At 38.4% G+C, this 20,840-nt stretch overlaps 1 protein-coding gene across 2 annotated transcripts in view; it reads left to right on the top strand.

The window, feature by feature from the left end:
* The window catches only part of LOC128909113 (neurexin-3-beta), a 386,021-nt gene extending 365,430 nt beyond the window's left edge, over positions 1–20,591 (top strand). For both annotated transcript variants that reach the window (XM_054200358.1, XM_054200357.1), the window contains one exon: positions 17,600–20,591. In XM_054200358.1, coding sequence (XP_054056333.1) covers positions 17,600–17,901 — 302 coding nt within the window. In that variant the 3' untranslated portion in view covers positions 17,902–20,591. The remainder of the gene's footprint in view (positions 1–17,599) is intronic.
* Positions 20,592–20,840: the final 249 nt, after the last annotated feature.

Below are 20,840 nucleotides of genomic sequence, written 5' to 3'. Positions count from 1 at the left end.
AACTTGCCTGCAGCAGCCTTTCACCACTGTAATCCTGAATTTTCAAAAGGAAATCTGCAAAAACGACCCCCTCTCTTTATGCTTCTGCACTTCCCGGCTAGTATTAAACTTGCCCATAAAAAACAAACAAACAAGAAGTCCTGCCAAAAATCCATCCCAAAATGCCTGAATCACAGCACTATCCCCTCTTGTCTTTTCCAAATGACAGACAGAACTAGCTCACATGTTGAAAGCTCCTACACAAAGAGCTCCCCTGCAGTGCTTCAGAGCTAGATAGTTCATACATTAGTTGGCTGTATTGTATTTCTGATGCAGTTACAAGCGCTGCCTAGTAGGAGAATTGACTTCAAAGCATGGATTAATAGTCATTGCCATTCTGTCTCCAAACACCTCTGCTTGAGGTCTCAAGGGGTTTCTGGTGCATTTAAACATTAGTACAATCAAAAGGAAAGAGCATCTCACATCCTCTGAACTGATGTGAGAGAACACCACCTAACATACTGCTCAAAAGGTTAGCATTCCCTTTTTTCCTTTTCAGGGGAAGAGTTGTGGCTGTGTTTATTTATGTTTACTCAGTATCAGGATTTCTACCTGGGATTTTCTACCACTTCCCAGTGGCAATTTGGTAGAACCTGTCAGAGGTCTACATGGTAGTGATCTTCTCATCGGTAACAGTCTCTTAGGTAACATTTTTCCTCTACAGGTAACTAGGTATTATACAAAGCCTTAGTGTAGCCAACATCAGCTCATTTTGCTGATGGGGAACTTGGCCTAGCCTTTTCAGCAGGTCTGTGAGGCCACCCTTTTATTAATTCTGAGGAATATTTTGGCTTGTTCTTGGCTGAGGAGGAGATTGAAGGGCTAGTCCTCAATTCTGGAGTCCCAAAGATTTCTTGTAGCATGAGGAAGATTACAGATCAAAAATGTCTATTAACTCCTGTCTAATTCATTTGAACTGCAGCAACTGGCACTGATGTATTTTTCTCTGCATTCTTCAGGGGTTTGCCCAAGCTAGTTAATTCCCCGGTAGCTTTTTGTACTGTCAAGATTTAACTTCCACTGTGGGAACTACCTTTTTTTTTTTTGGCTTGTTTTCTTTCAGTTTTGCTATGGGAATAACATTATTCCAAGTTAATTCACAGCAGAAAGGACATACTTTGACATACAAAATCCAAAGAAGAGTAATATTATGAGGAGGGCTGTACCACTGGATAAGCCCTCATTTGGAAGGTGTGCTTGTGAGTCCCTGATTTATTGCAGTTTTTCTACATGAGTTTGAATAGGTCACTTCAATTCTTAACTCATCCACCCCAGTTACCCTAGGAGTGGATGTAAAAGTGCTCAAACTCAATAGAAGAGAACATGCAGATACTTATTGTGCCCTTCTTGTAGCGTTGATTAATGAAAGAAATAAGTTTAGGTGTGAAGGCACAGGTAAATTAATTTTGTTCAAAGCCTACTGGAGTAAGCTTCTTCCCAGCCATGACACTGTAAATTCTCTTCACTCTATGTTTTACCAGGGACTGATATTCATGATGCTAAATGGTCACTGATGTAATTTCCAAGGAAATCATGTATTTGTTTTTAGTTGGAATTCATCACCATGTCTGTATAGTCCAACTTATCCTCATTCATTGACACTGCTGTTTTCTTCTACAGCTTGTAAAACAAATTTCCTTAGTCCAGCGTGTACACTGTTAAAGGTCTGTTTCCCATGTATCCCCAGGAATAAGCTGCAGCTCCTTCACCAAAGACACTTATAAAGTAAGATGCTTTAGATCTTGTATGTCTTCCAGAGAGATAAGTAGTGCCTGGGATGATCCTGGACTATTCAGCCATCCAAGAAGTGAGCAACATTTTGCTCTGTGTGGCTTTGCTTTGCTTTGTTTTGTTTACAGCTCCAAGCTAAAAGTGCAGCAGCTATCTCTGGATACACGCTGCAAATGTAGGCTCTTCCCAGCACTGATTTACGTCTCTAAGAAGAGCAGGAAATACAAAAAGAAGAGGGGTTATCGAGGGCAGAACTAGGATCACTACTTTGCCATCAGAAGAGAAGTTTAAGTTCTTTGCAAGAGAAACCTTTTGACAATGAATCTACTATGCTTTGGATCCTCCTCTCACAAAGCAAGGGAGGAAGTTCCATCCACTGAGTCACTTGCAGCTGGACTAGCTACGGACTTTGAGAGTGTAATGTGCTTATGCTAGCTGAAGGATGAATTAAATTCCTTTGTAGGATCTTTCAACAGAAATGGGAAGTGTAGCCGAGCATCCAAATGATTAAAAATATTGCACTGAAAATGGGTCCTGTCTACTTTTGAAGTTCACCAGAACTGAGTTCTTTTTAAAGAATCCAATATGAAAATATGTTTATGAGTAATTACATATGCATGGAGGAGATCATAGGAATACCTGTTATGTACCAGTTAACTGGAGTGTCCAGCTCCCACAAAGGATAATGTGGAGTCAACAGTAAGGTTAGGTGTAAAACAGCATTAATGAAACATCCAGATCTTCATGCGGTTGCGATTTAGCTGCACCTAAAAGGGTATTTTTATGCTAGCCAAGTAGGCACTTTTCCATCAAGTATCTCAGTATGGCATACACTCCTTACATGGACACACATTTCAGGTGTCTTTTAGGATTTGGACATTCAAATCCATCCTGAGTCTAAGCACTTCCAAAATTCTTCAGTTTTGCCATGTAATTATCCCTGATGAGTTTTCTAAGATGTAAGTTTCATATACAGATGTGCCTAGTGATCCCTTAGACAGCATATTTGAGAGTTGCCTTGATGCGTTTCCTGGGTAGATTCTCAAAAAGTACTATTAAATGGTATGACAGTATAGGACTTCTTGGGATACAACTACCAAGAAGGAATTTGGTAGTCATGCAGTATTCACTAGCATTCGGACAAACTGATGACACTTATGCTTCATAGCTATATATACTGAAGAAAGGATGAGGCACTAAGATATCCTTGCTGCTCTGTGTTTGCAGATAAACAAAAACTTATGTACATTTTAGTATATCATAAATGCGTAGGAAACATTTACTGCATTGGTTTAGACCACAGACAGTAAATTATTTCTCCTCCCACTCAATTACTGGATGGATTTCTGCTTCTGAGTTTGTCAGTATGAGGATCTGATTTGTGGTTGCAAAATCCCTCAGGATTCAGAAATACTTCCCATGTGACTGACTTTTAGGATTAAATAAGTTTAGCTATACATAAAAAAGCCTTAGCTGGGCTGACTACAAATGCCAATCTTCAGTCTTTCAAAAAAAACATATCGGGTCCTTCTCCCAGGAGAAAGAGGTGGTTGAGTAAAGATGCATGGGAAGAATGCTTTCAGGCCAGTGATATTGGATGGGGTGCTTAGCACTGGAAGCATGAAAATACTTTTTGGTTTGGAAGAATGTGGAAAGGTAATAAGCTTATGGCAAACACCTGAAAAATTATCTCAGAGAGCTGTGGTGGTTTAGCCCAATGATTTCCTTAGCTCTGATAGCTGTAAACGTGTAAAAGCTTGCGCATTTGGTAGTTTTCTAGCTCATTGCTATAAAGAAGCCCCATTAATTAACTCTCTCACACAAAAGCAAACAGGACAGCATGTGGGACTTTGTCAGTGGTGCTCTTGTAGACATTCTTATTATAAATTAGCTTTTTATTTCTGATCTTCAGATGTGCCTGTAGGCTTAGTATGAGAGAGCTTTTTACCAGTACAAACAGCTGGTGCAAGGGAAGTGATATAACTAATTTATCTTCTTAGGCTATTTCTAGCTCTCTGTGTTTTGTGGTGGACCAGAAAACCAAATACTCTTCTTTTGCGGTTTAAGTTAGTGTGGATAACTAATGGGAATCAGAGGAACAGATTTTTATTCTGAGTGGGGAGTAGGGATGAGGGGTTGCCTTGAAAATTAGTATTTTGCTCCTATAAATCTATAAGCTGTTTGTTATTTGTGGTCTGCTAAGCACTCATTTGGCTGGATATCTGAAAAATACTACTCTTGGAAAGGTTAAAAGCATGCAAGAATGAACAGGTTGTTTTGGGAGCTACTACAAGTAGGACCATCTAGAACTACCAAGTTTCCCAGATTCCTGCCACAATCCCCCACCTGGCTTCTCTTTCTTGGGATTTCATCCTGTAGAACAATTTCCCCCTTTTTCTGCTCCTTTTCGCACATTTTCCCGATATGCCAGGTAATGACTGAGTTGTGGAAAATCAGAAAAGCCATGCAGCATTTATAGCTCTTAAGAAGGTTTCTTGCTGGATCTAGCATTTCTACTATTTATATTAGGAAGAGGTAAATTCAGTAACTTTTAAACAGCTGTAGAGTGGACTTAATCAGTTTTCTGGGGACGAAGAGAATAAAGTCTCTTAGTCTCTGTTGGTGTGTGTATTTATTTTATGGTGAAATCACTGGAAATTGGGAAGATTCGTCTCTTCCTTGGTGTACAGACAGATGCCTGAAGTGGAGATTTTTGCAGGGCTCTTTTTCCCCCTTATCTGTTTAACGTATATTTCTTCCACCAAAATCTTCTAGCCAGAGGAGAAAATGCTGCCGACACATCTTGAAGCTAAAAGCAGATGCATAGCTAAAAGTACCTTTTTCTCTATTTTGTAGGTAAACTTTTAACAGAAAAATGAACACTTTCCAGTTCAGTGGAAATTCTCCATTTGTTTCTTTTCACTGGTATTTTGATAGTGGCAGCTGCTTAGAAGTACGTGTTATTAATATCGCTGCCCAAAGCATATGGCTTTAAATGACCCTAAAAGGGTGCTGCCTGATGTATAAAGTAAACTTACAAAGGTAACAGCACTTTGGGAGTCCAGATTATGCAGTGGTGAAATGCATGCTCCCTTTTAGCGCTGAAAGTCTTGGGTCCTGTTCTAATTAGGTCAAAGTACAAAAAATAAAAAAGAAGCATTTCCTGGCTTCATCCTTGTTTTGCAATTACAGCACATAAAAATACAGAAAGAAAAATATCCCAAATAAGGAGGATACATGATTAGGCCAGCAGGGAATCCTGGGCATTTGAAGTGCATCAACAGTATAGCTGGACAACTAGGTCAGAAGAAGCAGCTGGTACAGCTGGTTAATAATGAGGTATATTGATAGAGTTGTGTTGCAGTGCCCAGAACTCAAATAACATGGGGATCAGTGAGTTAGGGAAGAGATAAGCTGTCAGCTTGGTGGATCCTGAGGGACTAGTGTGGTAGAAGACACAGAAGTTCCAGAGGCTAGCATGAGCCTGGGGACAGTAATGCAGCCCTAGATCCTCATTTACTGTCTATCATCTTGCTCTTTAACATACACAGAACTACGCATTACCTCCGCCAGCAGCATTTTAAAATGCAACTTGAAAACAAAAAATGAGAAAATACAAAATTATAATTAAAGCTGCTGAGCAAGGGTCTCTTTGAAAAAATGTCTCCTTTTTAAATTGTAGATTTTTTAATACGAAAAAGTTGGCTATCTTGGCTCAGTCCTTTAAACAAGAAGCTTCTAAGCTTTGATAGTACAGATGCCTCTATTCCCAGTCCTTCGATCTACTTTAAGTTTTTGAAAATAAAAAAAAAAGGCTGCAACGTTCATACTTTTTAATCTTAGCTTTTCTGAGGAATAATTTGCTAAATGTTAGGTAATAAAATATTGTCTGTGTAGCTTCATGTGGAAACATTTAGGATCCAATTTTCAAATTAGGACATCTAGTTTTGACTGTTAACAGCTAGATTTTTTAAAAGACTGGAGAAGATTTTCCGAGCCTCAGCAGAAATTGCTGAACCCAGATTTTCCAAAGAACTCTGCTCCTATTCAAGCACCTCTGTATCGACCAAGTGAAGAAAAAATTGCTTAGCACCCTTCAAATCCTCTTGTAAGTCTAACATCAAGATTTCCGTTACAAAATCCTGTCATCTCTTTAAGTGTCTCTGGCTTCAGTTGTGGTTCTTTAGCTCTTTGGATCTTTCAGGCAGTAAAAGGCTTCTCCAGACCCTCGTGCAACAAGTTAGGCATTTATCATCAAATAGGGCATAAGTATTTGCTGGAGTGGCCTGACATAGACTGCACAGTTGGCAACTGGACCCGTGCCTAACGGTCTGTTTTGCATCAAAGAGAAGGCACTCGATTCTAACGTGCTGAAGGGGGATATTTCACTACTCTGAAAATCCAGCTGCAAGTCATGACAAATACTGATTAAAATTCAAAGCTTAAATGCCTCTTTGTGAAACTCCCTAAGTACAATTAAACCGGAGCCTCAGAATCCTGGTAGGGAGTGGTGTCCAGGGACACTAGACTTGAAACCTTACCAAATAAAAGTCTCCACTGAGGTCTGCAAAGGCTTCACTTCTGCCATTTTTTTTCTATTCCTAGTCAATCTTTTCTGATCCACAAATGAATCCCCCAAATTTCCTATGTAGACCAATGTTTTCCTTCCTGTATCCTGCATGTTCGGTCCCTGAGATCACCCTAACCAGGTTTCCTCTTCTTTGGTTGGACCTTTTCCCTTCCTAACATGTTTTCCAAAGGGATGTAGGAGATAGGTCCAGTGCAGTCTTCCAGCAAAGGCATGGTACATTCCAGCTACAGATGCACCGTGCTGGTATTCAGCACAACCTCATCACTTCTGAAGGAGGAGTTAAGAGACTTCTCATATAAGTCCTCTCGGAACTGGACACTTTTCAGTAATGCATCTAAAAACAATCTGGGATATTTAATTTGGGGGGTCTGTGTTTGCTTAATTAACGTTCCCCAGAACTAATATTGATCTCTCAGCAGCTTTAGAGGTGCTATTGTTCCTCGTGTTAATAAGTACCAAAACACCCTACCTGTTTGTTATTGTATTTATATGAAAGACCCCTGGCCACATCTACAGGGTGGTTAGCCCCATTTTTCACAGAAATTCAAGCTCAAGATAGCCACCCTTTTCCACTGATTGGTGGCAGGATGACCTTTATGATTGGTTATGAAGTGATCTTGCTGGCATTCCTGATGGAATGCTAAGGTACATGCAGTGCTTACGGCCTCCTTTTCCCATCTCCTGGAGAGATTCACTGTGGACAAGGTCCAAAGCTTTATATCTAAGGTTTCCCCTCTCCTAAAATAACAGACAGAACAGATTGTTTTGCTGGTGTCCTGAGTTCCTTCTTAGAAGGACTCTGATATTAGGACGATGGTCTTTATACAAGAAAAATATGGATATCATATGGGTCGCCTAGGGAATTCAGAGGAAGATGAGGATCCCTCCAGGGCATGCAGTATTTGGGATCCAGCTTTAGCAAAGTCTCAGATAGAACTGGTTAGTGATATCTTCTTGAACTTTAAATCCTTTTGTAACATAGGAGAAACTAGTCTCAGTCTTAACGCTAGCAATGGCAGGTTTGCCTATGTAAAATCATGTGGCCTTAGTAGCAAATGCTGCTAACTGGTGGGCCCCCAGCAGTACCCATGGAGAGCATGTGGGAATAACCGCTCACCACTTCAAATAAATATTCGATTCAGCCGTAGCCTTTTCCAGCATAGCAGAGTGTGTTTGTAAGACCTAATTCTTCACCCTTTGCTCAAGCTGATCCGCACTTACAGGAATAAGCCCAGTCTGACTAGGCAGAAGAATAAATGCCACTCATTTTGGGAACGCCCTGGAGACATAAGGCCAGAATAAGGGCTGGAGTTTTGAGTGTTTGATCCAAATGCAAGGTCGTAGTCACGGTGAAAAGTGCATCCTAACATAGCTTATGATTTCTCCTCACCCTTTTCCCCTTCTGACCGCCACCAGAAACGTAGAGAACCTGCTGGAATGTGCTTTGCCCTTTCTGGAGAGGCATGGACGGTATACCCTCTGCCCACCCCACCCTGTCCTCTGCCCTCCCGCCCCCCAAGTCCTTGCTTGCTGTTCTGTTTTTCTACTTTCCCTAAATGCAACTTACTTTAAGCATGCATTATTATTAACATCCTACAGTAAAATTAAGCTATTATATAACCCATTTGTCGATCTCAGCCAATTTCTTCTATCTTTTTCTATGTCTATTTATGACGTACATCCAGACTGCACGTCCTTTTTTTTCCTCTCCATGTTTATTTTGAAAAGAAGTGATAAAAAAGATCTATTAAAAAAAAAAGCAACATTGGTGGGTGGTGGGGGTTTTGGCCAACAATTGAAACCAAATTTAAATGGGAGGGGGAGGGAAGGGAAGAGAATCCAATTCTTAACAAAAAAAAAATATCCAAATGTTGAAAGTGTCCCTAGACTGCTTTGTCTGTTCCTTTCAATGTGTGCATCTGGTTTGTTCATCCTTGAAAGTGTGTGGAATAATTTTTTCTTTAAAAATAAAATTTTAAAACCCCACAATTGTTCTTATCTCCCTTCTTCCTGGGAACAAAGTGCTCTTTTTCATTTTTTGCTTTTTTTTTTAGTATATCTCTACATAGTTATATTTTGATGTATTTCTTTTCAATGGTTGAATTTCTATCTTAGATTTGGTTTGTTCCAATCTAATAATGAAAAAAACAAACAAAACAAAAGAGTTATGAATTGTTTTCTGCAATTTTTCCCTCTATTTCCCTCTTTAAATAAGGAACTACTTCACTGGCAGAATCCTACAGCTGTATTTTTGAGATTCTCCAGAGAATCTGAATATAAAAGCAATCGAATTTGAGAGTGGGGAAGGGGTGTGCCAACACAGTCATTACATTCAAAACAGTGATTTGATGTGCTCAAGAAATGATTGTCTCAAATTATTGAGAATGACGATGTCAATTTGATGGACTTCAGAAAAGACGATTCATAGAAGAAGGCGGCTGTGGGTAGCTACAGATGAAGTTGTTCTAATTCCAATGCATAAAACTAGTTTCCTTGGTTTTTTGTTTTACTCTCTGGTTATTATTATTATTATTAATTATTATTATTATTATTATTAGTTTATGTATTTTTACTGCTATTTTTAGTAGGGAAAAGTTTTAACTGTTTTTATAATTTGAGAATCTTTAATGAAAATGTAAATATTAATATTATAATTATTAATTTTTTGTAACTTGCATGTTGAAGAAGTTGCAGCTTAGGGTTTGTGAGATTGTCAATGTTAGAGTTCTGTTCTTTCTTTTTGTTGATGGGCATGAATATGCTCATTTGTTTTTGTATATTGCCCATCCCTTCCTTACAGCCAGAAGCTCTAATGCTGCTAGATCACTCCGTACCGCCCTTACATGGACATGGCAACTGACTTACACATTCACTCCCATCATCTTCATCTCCTGTGTAGTACACTCATAGATTTTTACACTCCCACTCCATCCACCCTAGGCATTTTTTTCTTCCCATAAGTTCCCCTCCACCACCCCTTTCTTTAGCATTGTTAAAATTTTATGTGCAGTCATCCATTCCTTGAAACACACACACACAAAAATTATAGAAAAAAAGAAAATGTTTAAAAAAATATATATCAAATTGACCAAAAAGGCAAAAAAGCAACAAACTTTGCTTTTCAAAAAACACTATATATGTAGATATGCAAACAAGCAAAAGTAAATTCTATAAAGTGTACAGGATTTTTCAACTGTAATATGCTAACAACTTTACATAAGATAAAAAAAATACAACCAAAAAACAGCAGAAAAAAACCAAGTTCAAATTTGTTAAGGTGCAAGATTTTTTTCTTTTCATGTTATGTGGTGTGGATGTATGTGTTGTTGCCTCCCTGTATCGCCCTTTGTTGTAAAACAATTATATTAAAAAAGAAATAATAAACATTTTGCTAAAAAAGTTTTTAAGAAACAACAACGAAAAAAAGCAAGTTACAAGAATGTGGCAATGCTACTTGTCCAAGAGCATTCTTACACAACTTTCTTTTGTAAATTTTTCCTTTCATGCCAAAAAACATGCGGGCAATTTGTTGATGTAAGTTGACTGTTATGAAATCAATGTGGTATGCTTTCTAAATATTTTTATGTATTTTTGATTACTTTTTTTTTTAAAGAAATGTTTTTGATTTTCATCATTTTTTTCAGTTCTCGTAGGTTTTAATCTTTCTTTTGCTTATATGACTTGTTATGTTTTTTCTTTTTTCTGACCTTGTTGCTGTGGCATTTTTTATTTTCTAGTATATGGTTTTGTTTTATGACAAATGTATAAGTTCATTTATTTATTTTTGAATCAGTTTGTATTTGCCTTTATGTTCTGTGCTCTTTGTATATTGTCGATTACCAGATTGTATTGTGCATAGGAGGGGGTGAAGGAGCCTGTGGTAATTTGCTCCTATTCTTTCTCGGTCCCTCTCTAGAGCTTTCTTTCCCCTTTCTCTTTCCCAAAATGAATCACCAGTAATGCTACTTTCTTTCACGCTCCTTAAATTGTACGTAGCCTGGTGGTATAGCCTTCATGTCAAGTGAAAAACGATGAGACTTTTAGCATTTTGGTAGCTCTCAGGGTCTTCTTACCGCAGCTCTACATCATTCCTACTTTATTCCCGTGAAAGTGTTTTATTTCTATCAGTTTTCTTCATTGCTGATTACCTGCCTGATGTCCAGTCTAAATGATACTCTCAAGTGTACTCTTACCAGGTAAACACACCCGTCATATTATGACTAGTATCAGGCTTGCTAATATCATCCAGAAGTGGTACATTTGGCAATTTCCTACTGAAACTCACGTCCTGAACCTCTAAAATTTTCTTTACTTCAAAAGACCTTATTTCTTTAAAAAAAACAGTAAGTAAAATAAGAAAAACTTGTACTTCCTTACAACCACATGTGTGTTCACCATTCCTGCATAGTAATTCTGTGCTCAGTAGGTAATTAGGTTCAAGTGTCAAGTCCTTTGAACAACTGATGCTGAAAACAGAACAAATAATTATGCTGAGTAGGAAGCTGTCACCAATTAATCAGAAAAGTTTAAAATAATGATGGGAGATGGAAGAGGGCATGTTTCAATTGGTTCAGAGCAGCTCAGTGCCCGGGCACCAAAATACTTGGTTTTGCTCTTGAATCCTGCCTGCAGACACAATGTCAGGTCCTCTCTGGAAGTTATTAATACCTATTTCACTGAAACTGCGCGAAGGTGACAAAGAATTTACAGCAATGAAACACAGCCCAGCGTTAACATGGGATTCATGACCTCTCAAACTCCGTACCTTCCTGTTGCTCATGAGCCATGTATTAGGAAGCACTGCAATAACTAATGTCTTTTAATATATTTTGGGGGGCTTAGGAAATGCTTTTCAACCAATTCCACTAGAAGTACAGTTTTATGTAATCACTTTGAGGACTATATATTCTCTGAAAGGAGAAGGAGATAGTTGAGATGAAAAGTTGCAGTATTCCATTGTGGAAATGATGTTTTTTGCTCTACTACTGTCAATTGCAATTAAATCAGACTGCAAAGAGCAGAAAATATTAAGAATGTTCATCTACTAGGTTTTGTCTTAGCATCATCTTTCCTGCGAATCAGGGACTATGTTCTGAATAATTTCCTCTTCTTATCCTCAGAGGACTCAAAGGAGAATTAACTAAAGCACCATTAGACTGAAATTTATTAACTCAGTCATTTAGTAAGGAATTACTGTGTTGATACAGAGGGGGGAAAAAAAGGTAAGGAATTATTTTCTGTGGCAAGTATTTCATACTGAAAGTGGAGTCAAACTTCAGAGGAATGGTATAAGAATAAAATGAAAATGACAAATTTTGGATGCAGAATTTCAAGTGCCTGCAGAAATGGATGAATTGTGTAGCCTTTATGGATGGCGTTTAAAAACTCTGCAGCCACAGCTGGAAAAGAGAGAGAGGGCAAGGGAGTGTCCCTTATCGTCATCAGGAGATGAATCTGTCAGGCTTTGTGTGCCTTTTGTCCTGCATCAGGTTGATGCCCGAGACTCCAGTGAAGCAGTTGTGGCTTTAAAGATGAAAGCTGGTGGCTGCTACAGTTTTTCAGGTTGGTTTTTTTCGGATTTTTTTTTTTTTTTGGTGCCCTCTGCATTCATGACTCGCCCACAACACCCTCACAGTTCATAAGGCTTCTATTAAATTTTTAGCAGTCTGTCTTTTCCAGTGGCAGAGAACTCTTACTGGAGATCAGCCCCAGAGGTATGAATTATATATCTATAAATACGCTCATAAAGCAAAAAGCAGGGCAGCTCCAAGGCTAAAGTAGACCTTTTATTTCCCAAATGATCCTGGTAGTTTAAAGAAAAGCACAACTCCTTGAAAATAGTATATGTGCTAGATTTAAAGGCTAACTTTTAAGGAATATATGCACACTGTGTTTGCTTCGTGGCATAAGAAGGCCAAGCAGAGAACTGGGCTGCTCGGTAAAATGTTTCCAACATCACAGACCTCAGTTCTCTCAGTGCTGCTTCTAGTTTGCTGTTCAGAAATTTTTTGCAACTATACTGTTGATTGGCAAACTAATTTTGCATCTGTGTCACTGCAGGGGAAACCATTTTATCTGTTTCCCTTTTGTTTAATTCTTTGGCATTGTGTTGTCAACAGAAGCTTTTATAAAAAAATATTTCTGTTTGGAAAACATCCATTCCTTGCTTAGGACAGAATGCACAGAGTAGGTGAAAAATAAATCTGGAAAATCCTCGTGAAATCTTTGGGTTGCTAAAGTGATCCTGAACTTGCAGCATACCAGTGAACACTGCTAACTGCTGCTTAACAGCCAACAGAAAGAAAGGGAAAGAGACCTGTAGCTACCAGGAAATGGCCCGTGTTATCGACAAACAGAATCTAAGTCTCATATGAAGATTTGTTTTGAAGCCATGGCCCAAACCGGGTGGCAACCTTGCCTTTTTTTTTTTAAGCACGGAACAATTTGGAAATTAAAGCTGTAAGTTTTATTCAAGGCTGCACAGTGTTAATTTTGTGATTGAAAAAATGATAGACACTGTGAGAAAATAAAAACTTCAGATAGAAAAATAAGGACATAAAACCTGTCTCAAATGTATTTCACTTCTAAATTGTCATGCAAGATTTTTCAGGGTCTCCTCTTTAGCTTTTTCATGGCATCCAAATCTTTAAATCACTTGCCTTCCACAGCAAAGCTTTCAGGATCCGAATTCCACGTAAGATATTCTTGGCAACCAAGTGGCACTTTGCCTTTTAAATCTTTCAGTGCTTACCTTTAAACTGACTTGGGGCCCTGGGCAAGAGGCACCGCTTCTCCATCAAAGGACCACTGGCTCTAGGCAGCTTCCTGCTGCCTCAGCTGTCATCGTATGAAAGATGGTTCCCCCTACCCGCACGCTTATCATCTGCCTGTCATCAGACTCCCCCTTGTGTCTCTTACGAGTAGAAATGTAGTACCAGTAACAGAGTTGTTTGCAGGTATGATATCAAAGTTCGCACTTGCTCCCCTCCATAGATGTTGGTGTTCATGTTTCTCACACTTTCCTGGGAGCTTTTCATAATTTACATTCCCTGTTATCCTTAAATAACGCGTTTCTTTTAGACTGAGTGGCATTTTTATCACACCATTTTAAAGGATCTTTTAACTCCTCTATAAATCACATACCCCAAGAAGTATTCATTGTGTGTGCATCCTATTAGACTTACAACTTTTAGCTTGCTGTGAGTTTTGCATAGATGCCTAACATACCAATAAAACCTAGAGTGCTTTTTCTGAGTTACCTTCTCCCACGCAGCTTTTTTTCAGTTTCACAGTTTCTTCCGTTACAGATGGAAAGAAAAATAAAAAATTCAAAGCATCATTACCACCCTTACCACCATCTCCAATACTTGACTTAAGATGTTGTCTTAGGTAAATGTAAGAAATGAACTCCTTGATGGAGAAGTGGTTCCTAATGAAGGACCTTTAACAGTCTATTTCTATAGTATGTAGGCAAATACAGCATGGGTCGTCGGACAATTTGGAATAAAACTAGAGATGAAATGAAATAATTGAATGGCAAATCAAAGTTAATCCAATCTTTCTGGTATTAAAGTTATTTCTCTTCTCACATTCTGAGATTAAAACTTTGTAAAAGTCATTCCTGATTCTGTCCTATTGTCTTCGATCCAACAAGACTTGCTGGAATCAAAAAAGCTCCAATCTGCTCTCCATCATTTATGTGAAACCCCACTTACCATAGCAACTATATCAACTTTTTTTAACATTTCAGGAAGACCATGACAGTTTTTAAAGTTGCAGTAGCCTTGATCATTGGCTCAAGTCCTCGACAGCAACAAAAACTGTAGAACTATGACCTAGTTTTAAAGGCAAGAAGTCTTCATATTAAATGTAAGGTATTTCTGATTCCTTCAGGAAAATCATTAATAGGACAAAAATAATTTATCTTCGGGAGGAAACTGTCCAAAATATTGCCCCAGTGGGTGGCAGATCAACTGCATACTGATACTGTGTGCCTGCATAATAGATTTAAATAACAAAGGCACTTCAAAGCTCTCAATGAGCAATTAAAAGCTACCAAACAGATTTTTTTCACAGACGGTGAATGAAAATCACAGATTAATACTACTTTTTAACAGTAAAACACTGATCTTAAAAAGTCATTTAAAGGGACACTACCTATCCCTGACTTTCTAGGACTTAAATTCACCACTCATGCAATTTGATGTAGTGGACACTTAAATGCTGTTATTTTTATTCATTTTTTACCAGACTCACAGATGTTATTTCCCTCAGAGGCATACTACAAGTTTATCTGGAGGCCACCTGTTTGCATAGATTAGAGATGCAGTACTCTAGCCATGGATAGGGCTTCTGGACATATATAAATCATATTATATGCTCTAGTTTCTACATTGCGCAGAAGACAGCTCAGATGATACATGAGCACAAAATGCCGTGTAGCCATTTAGCAGCCTACACTTTCTGGTTTTTACATGTTTTTTTGAAGATATGTAATTTGAAGAGATTAGCATTATGTTACACGTATGATATTTGTTTCTTCATCCTCTATGCAGTAACAAAAGTGGTATGAACATACTGAGGAAGCTCAGAAAACTAAACATTATATTCAAATTGGCCCTTTGTATCTTAACTTAAAACTAACTTTTTAAGTATGCAAAAGTGCTGCATTTCTTATTTTGGCCTAATTTCTACCCTGGTACCTCTGAGATAAATCTGTTTCAATTGATTAAACTGTGTCACCATTTAGTTTCTCATTAAGGATAAGAATAAGCCATGCTGCTAGTTCAGCTATCCAGATTTAATCAAACTCTTAAGTACCTTTTTCAGTATATTGCTATCTTCAATATGTAATTTGTTCAAATATATTGCTTTCCAAATATATTTAGAAGGGATTATGATTTTAGACCATATTCTTTATAGAACTCCCATGGACATTACTGGCAGTATTCAATGGGAAATACGTACATGTAACATGTAGTGTAGATAGGAGAGAGAGCAGAATTTTGATCCTGATGCTGTTCAGCATTGTAACAATGCCAGACTGTTCATTAGCAGTTATATAATGCCGAAATAAAAGCCGGAATTATTTATTTAGAAGCTAAAATTCCTTTTGTGTATCTTTCCTTAAGCGATGGTGAGTATAAATCAAAATTTCCTATGCATTAGAAATTCTTCTTGCTGAGCTGCACTCCTTCCAACACATCTAAATGGCTACTGGTGGCGTCAGATGAACTTTCAAAAGCAATATGGCTTGCCCTAAAAAAAGTGAAAGTGTCGGTGACCTGTATGTTAGCAGAAGACTAGGCAAACTGAACCAAATGAATTAGATGATAAATTAATTATGCCTCCACATCAGAATAAAACAGTGGAGTGTCAATTACCCATAGGCTCAGAAATGGTACAGTCATATTACAATATATAGACAAACCAGGACTACTACCCTAAAAGTAGCAATATTGCTGCTCAGAAACCAAATCTTAGAAATGGTGCCCTGATTTTCTTGTTTCAGTTGCAGATCATACTGTGGTAAGGTACGAAAGCTATAGCTATAGCTTTATTGTTCTTCTTCAAGAATAAACCATAAGTCCACCTCATTCTCAGTCCTCTGTAAGCAGGTAGCCATCATGTTAGTAAACAGTAGCACTGATCACAGCTATCTGCGTATCAAGAAGTAACAGAAGGTGTGAAGGCATCTTCTGCAGTACACTCCTGGGCTCAAGTGATGATTTGGGTCATCAGAGTCCTTATTCAGTTATATCATCAATCACAATAAAGTCTATCTTAATTTTTAATCAAATTATAGTAAAAGAATATCAAGAAGAACTGAAGATGAAGATAGCATGGCATTAGTAGTCCCAAAAGATGCAAGGAAAGGGGCACCCCGAGTGTCAAACAGAATGGTAAAGAAAGATTAAAAAGAGATGAGCAAGCACTGAGTAGAGCTCTGTACCTTCATGGACCCCAGTAAGTACTTCGTTCTTATTCCATCCCTCACTTTCATGAACTTTCCCACAATTCAAAAACCAGGCAACAATGAAGAAGAAATGGATGAATGGGAAAGGCCTTAGGGAAAGGCCTTATAAACTGCTACAGCAGGTGAGCAGACTGAAATGGCAGAGAAGAAATACCAATGTTGTTTTAAATGAAAAGAATAAGAGAAGAAAAAACTGCCGAGACGAGTGGTAAAATCCATCTAGCAGAACGTTGCTCTATGAAGTCTAAAAGAATTAATTTAAACAGTCTTGTAACCAAATGCATAAGAAAGATCACTACCAAAAATTGATGTCCCCAGAGTCACTTGAGAGTATCTTCGAAAATCAAAAATGTTGGGTCCCAAAAATTTCAGAGTATTTCATTGTACGCACCTAGCATAAGTTAAAAGAGGGAGGAACTGGAACATGCAGGTTACCAACATCAAAGCCGGGTGGGAGGGAAGAATGAAAGGCACCCCCGGAAAGTATGTTGGCAGTATAGTTAGGGCGAGAAACCTGATCCCTGATGCTTTTTCGTAGTGCCCAGATCCACTCTCGCCCTTGAGTTAAGTGAGTTAAAAATGGTGGATTGTGTCATTAAAATGTACTAATCTTCTTTTTTTTCTCTTTTCCATCCCAGGAGGTGAATTAGTTATCCCTCTACTTGTAGAAGACCCTTTAGATATCCCTCCTATTGCTACTCGTGCACCTTTCATTACACTTCCCCCTACCTTTCGCCCCCTCCTCACCATTATTGAGACCACCAAAGATTCCCTGTCCATGACCTCTGAGGCGGGGTTACCTTGCTTGTCGGACCAAGGCAGCGATGGTTGTGATGATGATGGCTTGGTGATATCTGGGTATGGCTCAGGGGAAACCTTTGACTCTAACCTACCCCCTACTGATGATGAAGATTTTTACACCACCTTCTCCTTGGTAACAGATAAGAGTCTTTCCACTTCAATCTTCGAAGGTGGCTACAAAGCACACGCACCCAAGTGGGAATCCAAGGACTTTAGACCTAACAAAGTCTCCGAAACTGGTAGGACTACTACCACGTCTTTGTCCCCTGAGCTGATCCGCTCCACAGCTTCGTCCTCGACTGGGATGGTGCCCAAATTGCCAGCCGGCAAAATGAATAACCGTGAGCTCAAACCCCAGCCTGACATAGTCTTGCTTCCGTTGCCCACTGCCTATGAGCTAGACAGCACAAAGCTGAAGAGCCCGCTAATCACTTCCCCCATGTTCCGTAATGTGCCCACAGCAAACCCCACGGAGCCAGGAATCAGACGGGTTCCGGGGGCCTCAGAGGTGGTCCGTGAGTCGAGCAGCACAACGGGGATGGTCGTCGGCATTGTGGCTGCTGCTGCCCTCTGCATCCTCATCCTCCTGTACGCCATGTACAAGTACAGGAACAGGGACGAGGGGTCCTATCAGGTGGACGAGACGCGGAACTACATCAGCAACTCAGCCCAGAGCAACGGCACGCTCGTGAAGGAGAAGCAGCAGAGCTCAAAGAGTGGCCACAAGAAACAGAAAAACAAGGACAAAGAGTATTATGTGTAAAAAAGAATACTTATTTATATATAAATATATAAATACTTAATGAGATTTAACTGAAATATCAGAACCATTGCAGCGAACGAGATTGGGAGATATCGTTTGTGGGAAAAAGTATTGGGAAAAAAAATTTCAGCAGTGACTGTTAATGTCTCAGTCATCGCTTGGAGTCAGCAAACTCTGCCCTAATGTATTATAAAGCACACTTAGCGTTCTGGAGATGGCGTGCACAGCTCTGCCCTGTTAGTGAACTTGGACGTCTCCAAATCTCCTCCTCCGCTGAACTTTCTGCAAAGGTAGAAGACTTCATGGCTTACTTGTTTCATATCTCCAAGTGAGTCTTTAACAATGTTCGTGATCCCTGACTGTATCGATAATTTTTCAGTTTACTTATTTAAAAAAAAAAAAAAGGAAGGAAAAGAAAAAATGCAAACATTATTAAACAACAAAAAAAAATATTGAACAAACTGATCTGGCCGTGTCCAGCATACAAACAATTTTTCGAGATTGGAGGAGGGGAATAAATGATTTTGGAGATTGTTGGGTTTTTGGTTTGGTTTGGTTTGATTTGGTTTCTTGGGTTGTTTTTTGTTTGGGTTTTTTTTGGTTACTTTTGGGTGTGGGAGGGAAGGGTGGAGAGGACCGGTGTGGGGGGTGAGCCAGGACGTGAGTTGAGAAGAAATCTCGGAAAAAAAAAAATCCATAATAAATAAAGAGAGACTATTGCCATATATGAACTCAAAAGCTACCCATGGTGTTTACTCTGCATATCTGGTCGTGTTGTCTCTAGAATCCGTCGTCTTGCAGTAAGTTGTTTGCTAACAACGCAGTGAAAGTGTCTGATGGGTGGTGCTGAAGAAAATTATCATGGAAAGCTGGTTCCCTTGGATCTGGCTCCAGTATTTGCAATTAACTGAAGAATAGATGGGCTTGGGTCTGTTCTGATCAGTCATTGGCTTTGTTTGGGAATATCCCTTAGTATGCATTAGCCCAGCCAAACTATGGTTAAAGGGATTTGAAGATTACAAAAAGAATGCTTAAAAAATGATTAGCTGTTCTGAGCTGAATATACCATACAAAAATAAAGGAGCCTTCCTCTGGGTTCTGGTTCTGTGACTGATTGCAATGCATGCAAAAAATAATAATAAATCAGTTTAATAAAGAGATCAGAAAGACACCACTGGAGTTCAACTTGTGACAAGACCCATAAATGTCAGAATAGCTAAACACTTGTAAAAGAATGCAAAATACATAGGTTTTTTTTGACATAAAACTGTTTTTCATATGTAATAATTTAATTTTGTAGATTGACATTTCAGATCATCTCTGTCCTTCCATTTGCCCTATTCTCCCTTTTCCTTCTCTTTTATATAAAAGAAAATAAATAAAGCTGCTGTGACACACAAAAAAAATAATAAAGAAAAAGGAATTTAATAATATAATATATATATATACACACAGATATATTTATCATGGTATGTTTGATGGGACGACTGGAACAGAAGTTCTGTTATGGTCTTAATGTGGAATGAGAATGTTCTTGAAGAACGAAGTAAAATGAAACAGACAACAAAAACAAACCTTAAAATGTGAAGAGAGTGTGTGTTTTAGCTTTGTCACAGTTACCTGTGTCAAAAAAAAAAAAAAATCTGAAATTTTGTTTACATATTTTACTACTATTTTTTTTGCTAGTATAATTTCTATATGGATACCCCGATGGTGTATATACTGTTTTATGGTTAAATTGGGAATGTCTTCTGTTTTTATTTAACTTATTTAATTTGGCTGTTTGGTTTCTGCATTTTCCCAGTTATTGTGAAAAGGATTATCTTCCTGTACAGAACAATAGCCAGGTGGTTTGACGGCCATGCCTATCATGTGCAAAAAAGCAAATGAGGGAGAGAGAGACAGAGAGACAGAGAGGAAAACAACAAAACCCAAGATGGATTGAGAACTCTGGAATATCAGAAATGTACACTTTTTCTGTATAGAGATGAAAACTAATCAGCTGTTTAGGTTTAGAAATCTACTCTTGCTGGTGTTTATAAGTCGCATGAATATTTGACTTTGAAGAAGTGTCATCAAATACACACACGCACATGGGAACTTAAATTCAAAAAAAACCCCAGCCTTCTCAAACATTTAGAGAAGACGCTTTCATGTTAACAAATATTTTCAGTGCGTGTATGTGTGCGTGTGTGTGGTGCGTGTGCGTGCGTGCGAGGTTGAGCTTTTTTTTCCTTTTTTATTTTTTATACTAAAAAGAAAAAAAAAAGACAGGTTTTAAAAAGGTATGAAAGCACGATTTTAGATGACTTAACTGGCCGAAACTATATAAAGTTGATTATATCTTGATGTCTGTAAAAGATTGCTGTTCTTGGAGTCTTGGAGTCTTGTGAAATGATTTCCTGCTTTCTTTCTTCCTTTCCTTTTTGCTTTCCTTTTTTAAGTTAAGGGAAAAGATTTACATTTTCCTTTTTTTGTGTAAGTTTCTATTGGACAGTTTTTGGGAACATGTGCATTTCTGTATGTGGGCTTCTACCATATCCCTGTTGCTTTATGGACAACTTTAAGAATTTTTATTTGGGTTATCGTGATGTTATTGCTTTTTTTCCCTTTCTTTTTCTTCTTCCTTTTTGATTCTTTTTCTTTTCTTATTTGCATTTTGTTTAAAGATATGCTTAGCAATAAAATGTTCTTCCCAAAGCCCTGGATGTTGCTGGGTTTTTATTTCCAAAAGACTTCAGGGAAATTCCAGACCTTTAAAGGTGAAAATTAGCCTGTGAAGCAGGTGTCCCCCATCCCACGGGAGCGTTTAGCCGCCAGATTACAGAATCGTGTTCACGTCTGCGTTCTTTCATTAGTGCAGTGAATCTTAATTCTTTCCTTTACAGGGACAAAAACTCAACTTGAGTGTGGGGTCTACCTTACACCACTCCCAACCC

Source organism: Rissa tridactyla, chromosome 4 (genome assembly GCF_028500815.1).
Source record: "Rissa tridactyla isolate bRisTri1 chromosome 4, bRisTri1.patW.cur.20221130, whole genome shotgun sequence".
Lineage (NCBI taxonomy): Eukaryota > Metazoa > Chordata > Aves > Charadriiformes > Laridae > Rissa > Rissa tridactyla.
The sequence above is the reverse complement of the archived record's forward strand: the minus strand, read 5'-3'. Positions and strand labels throughout refer to the sequence as shown.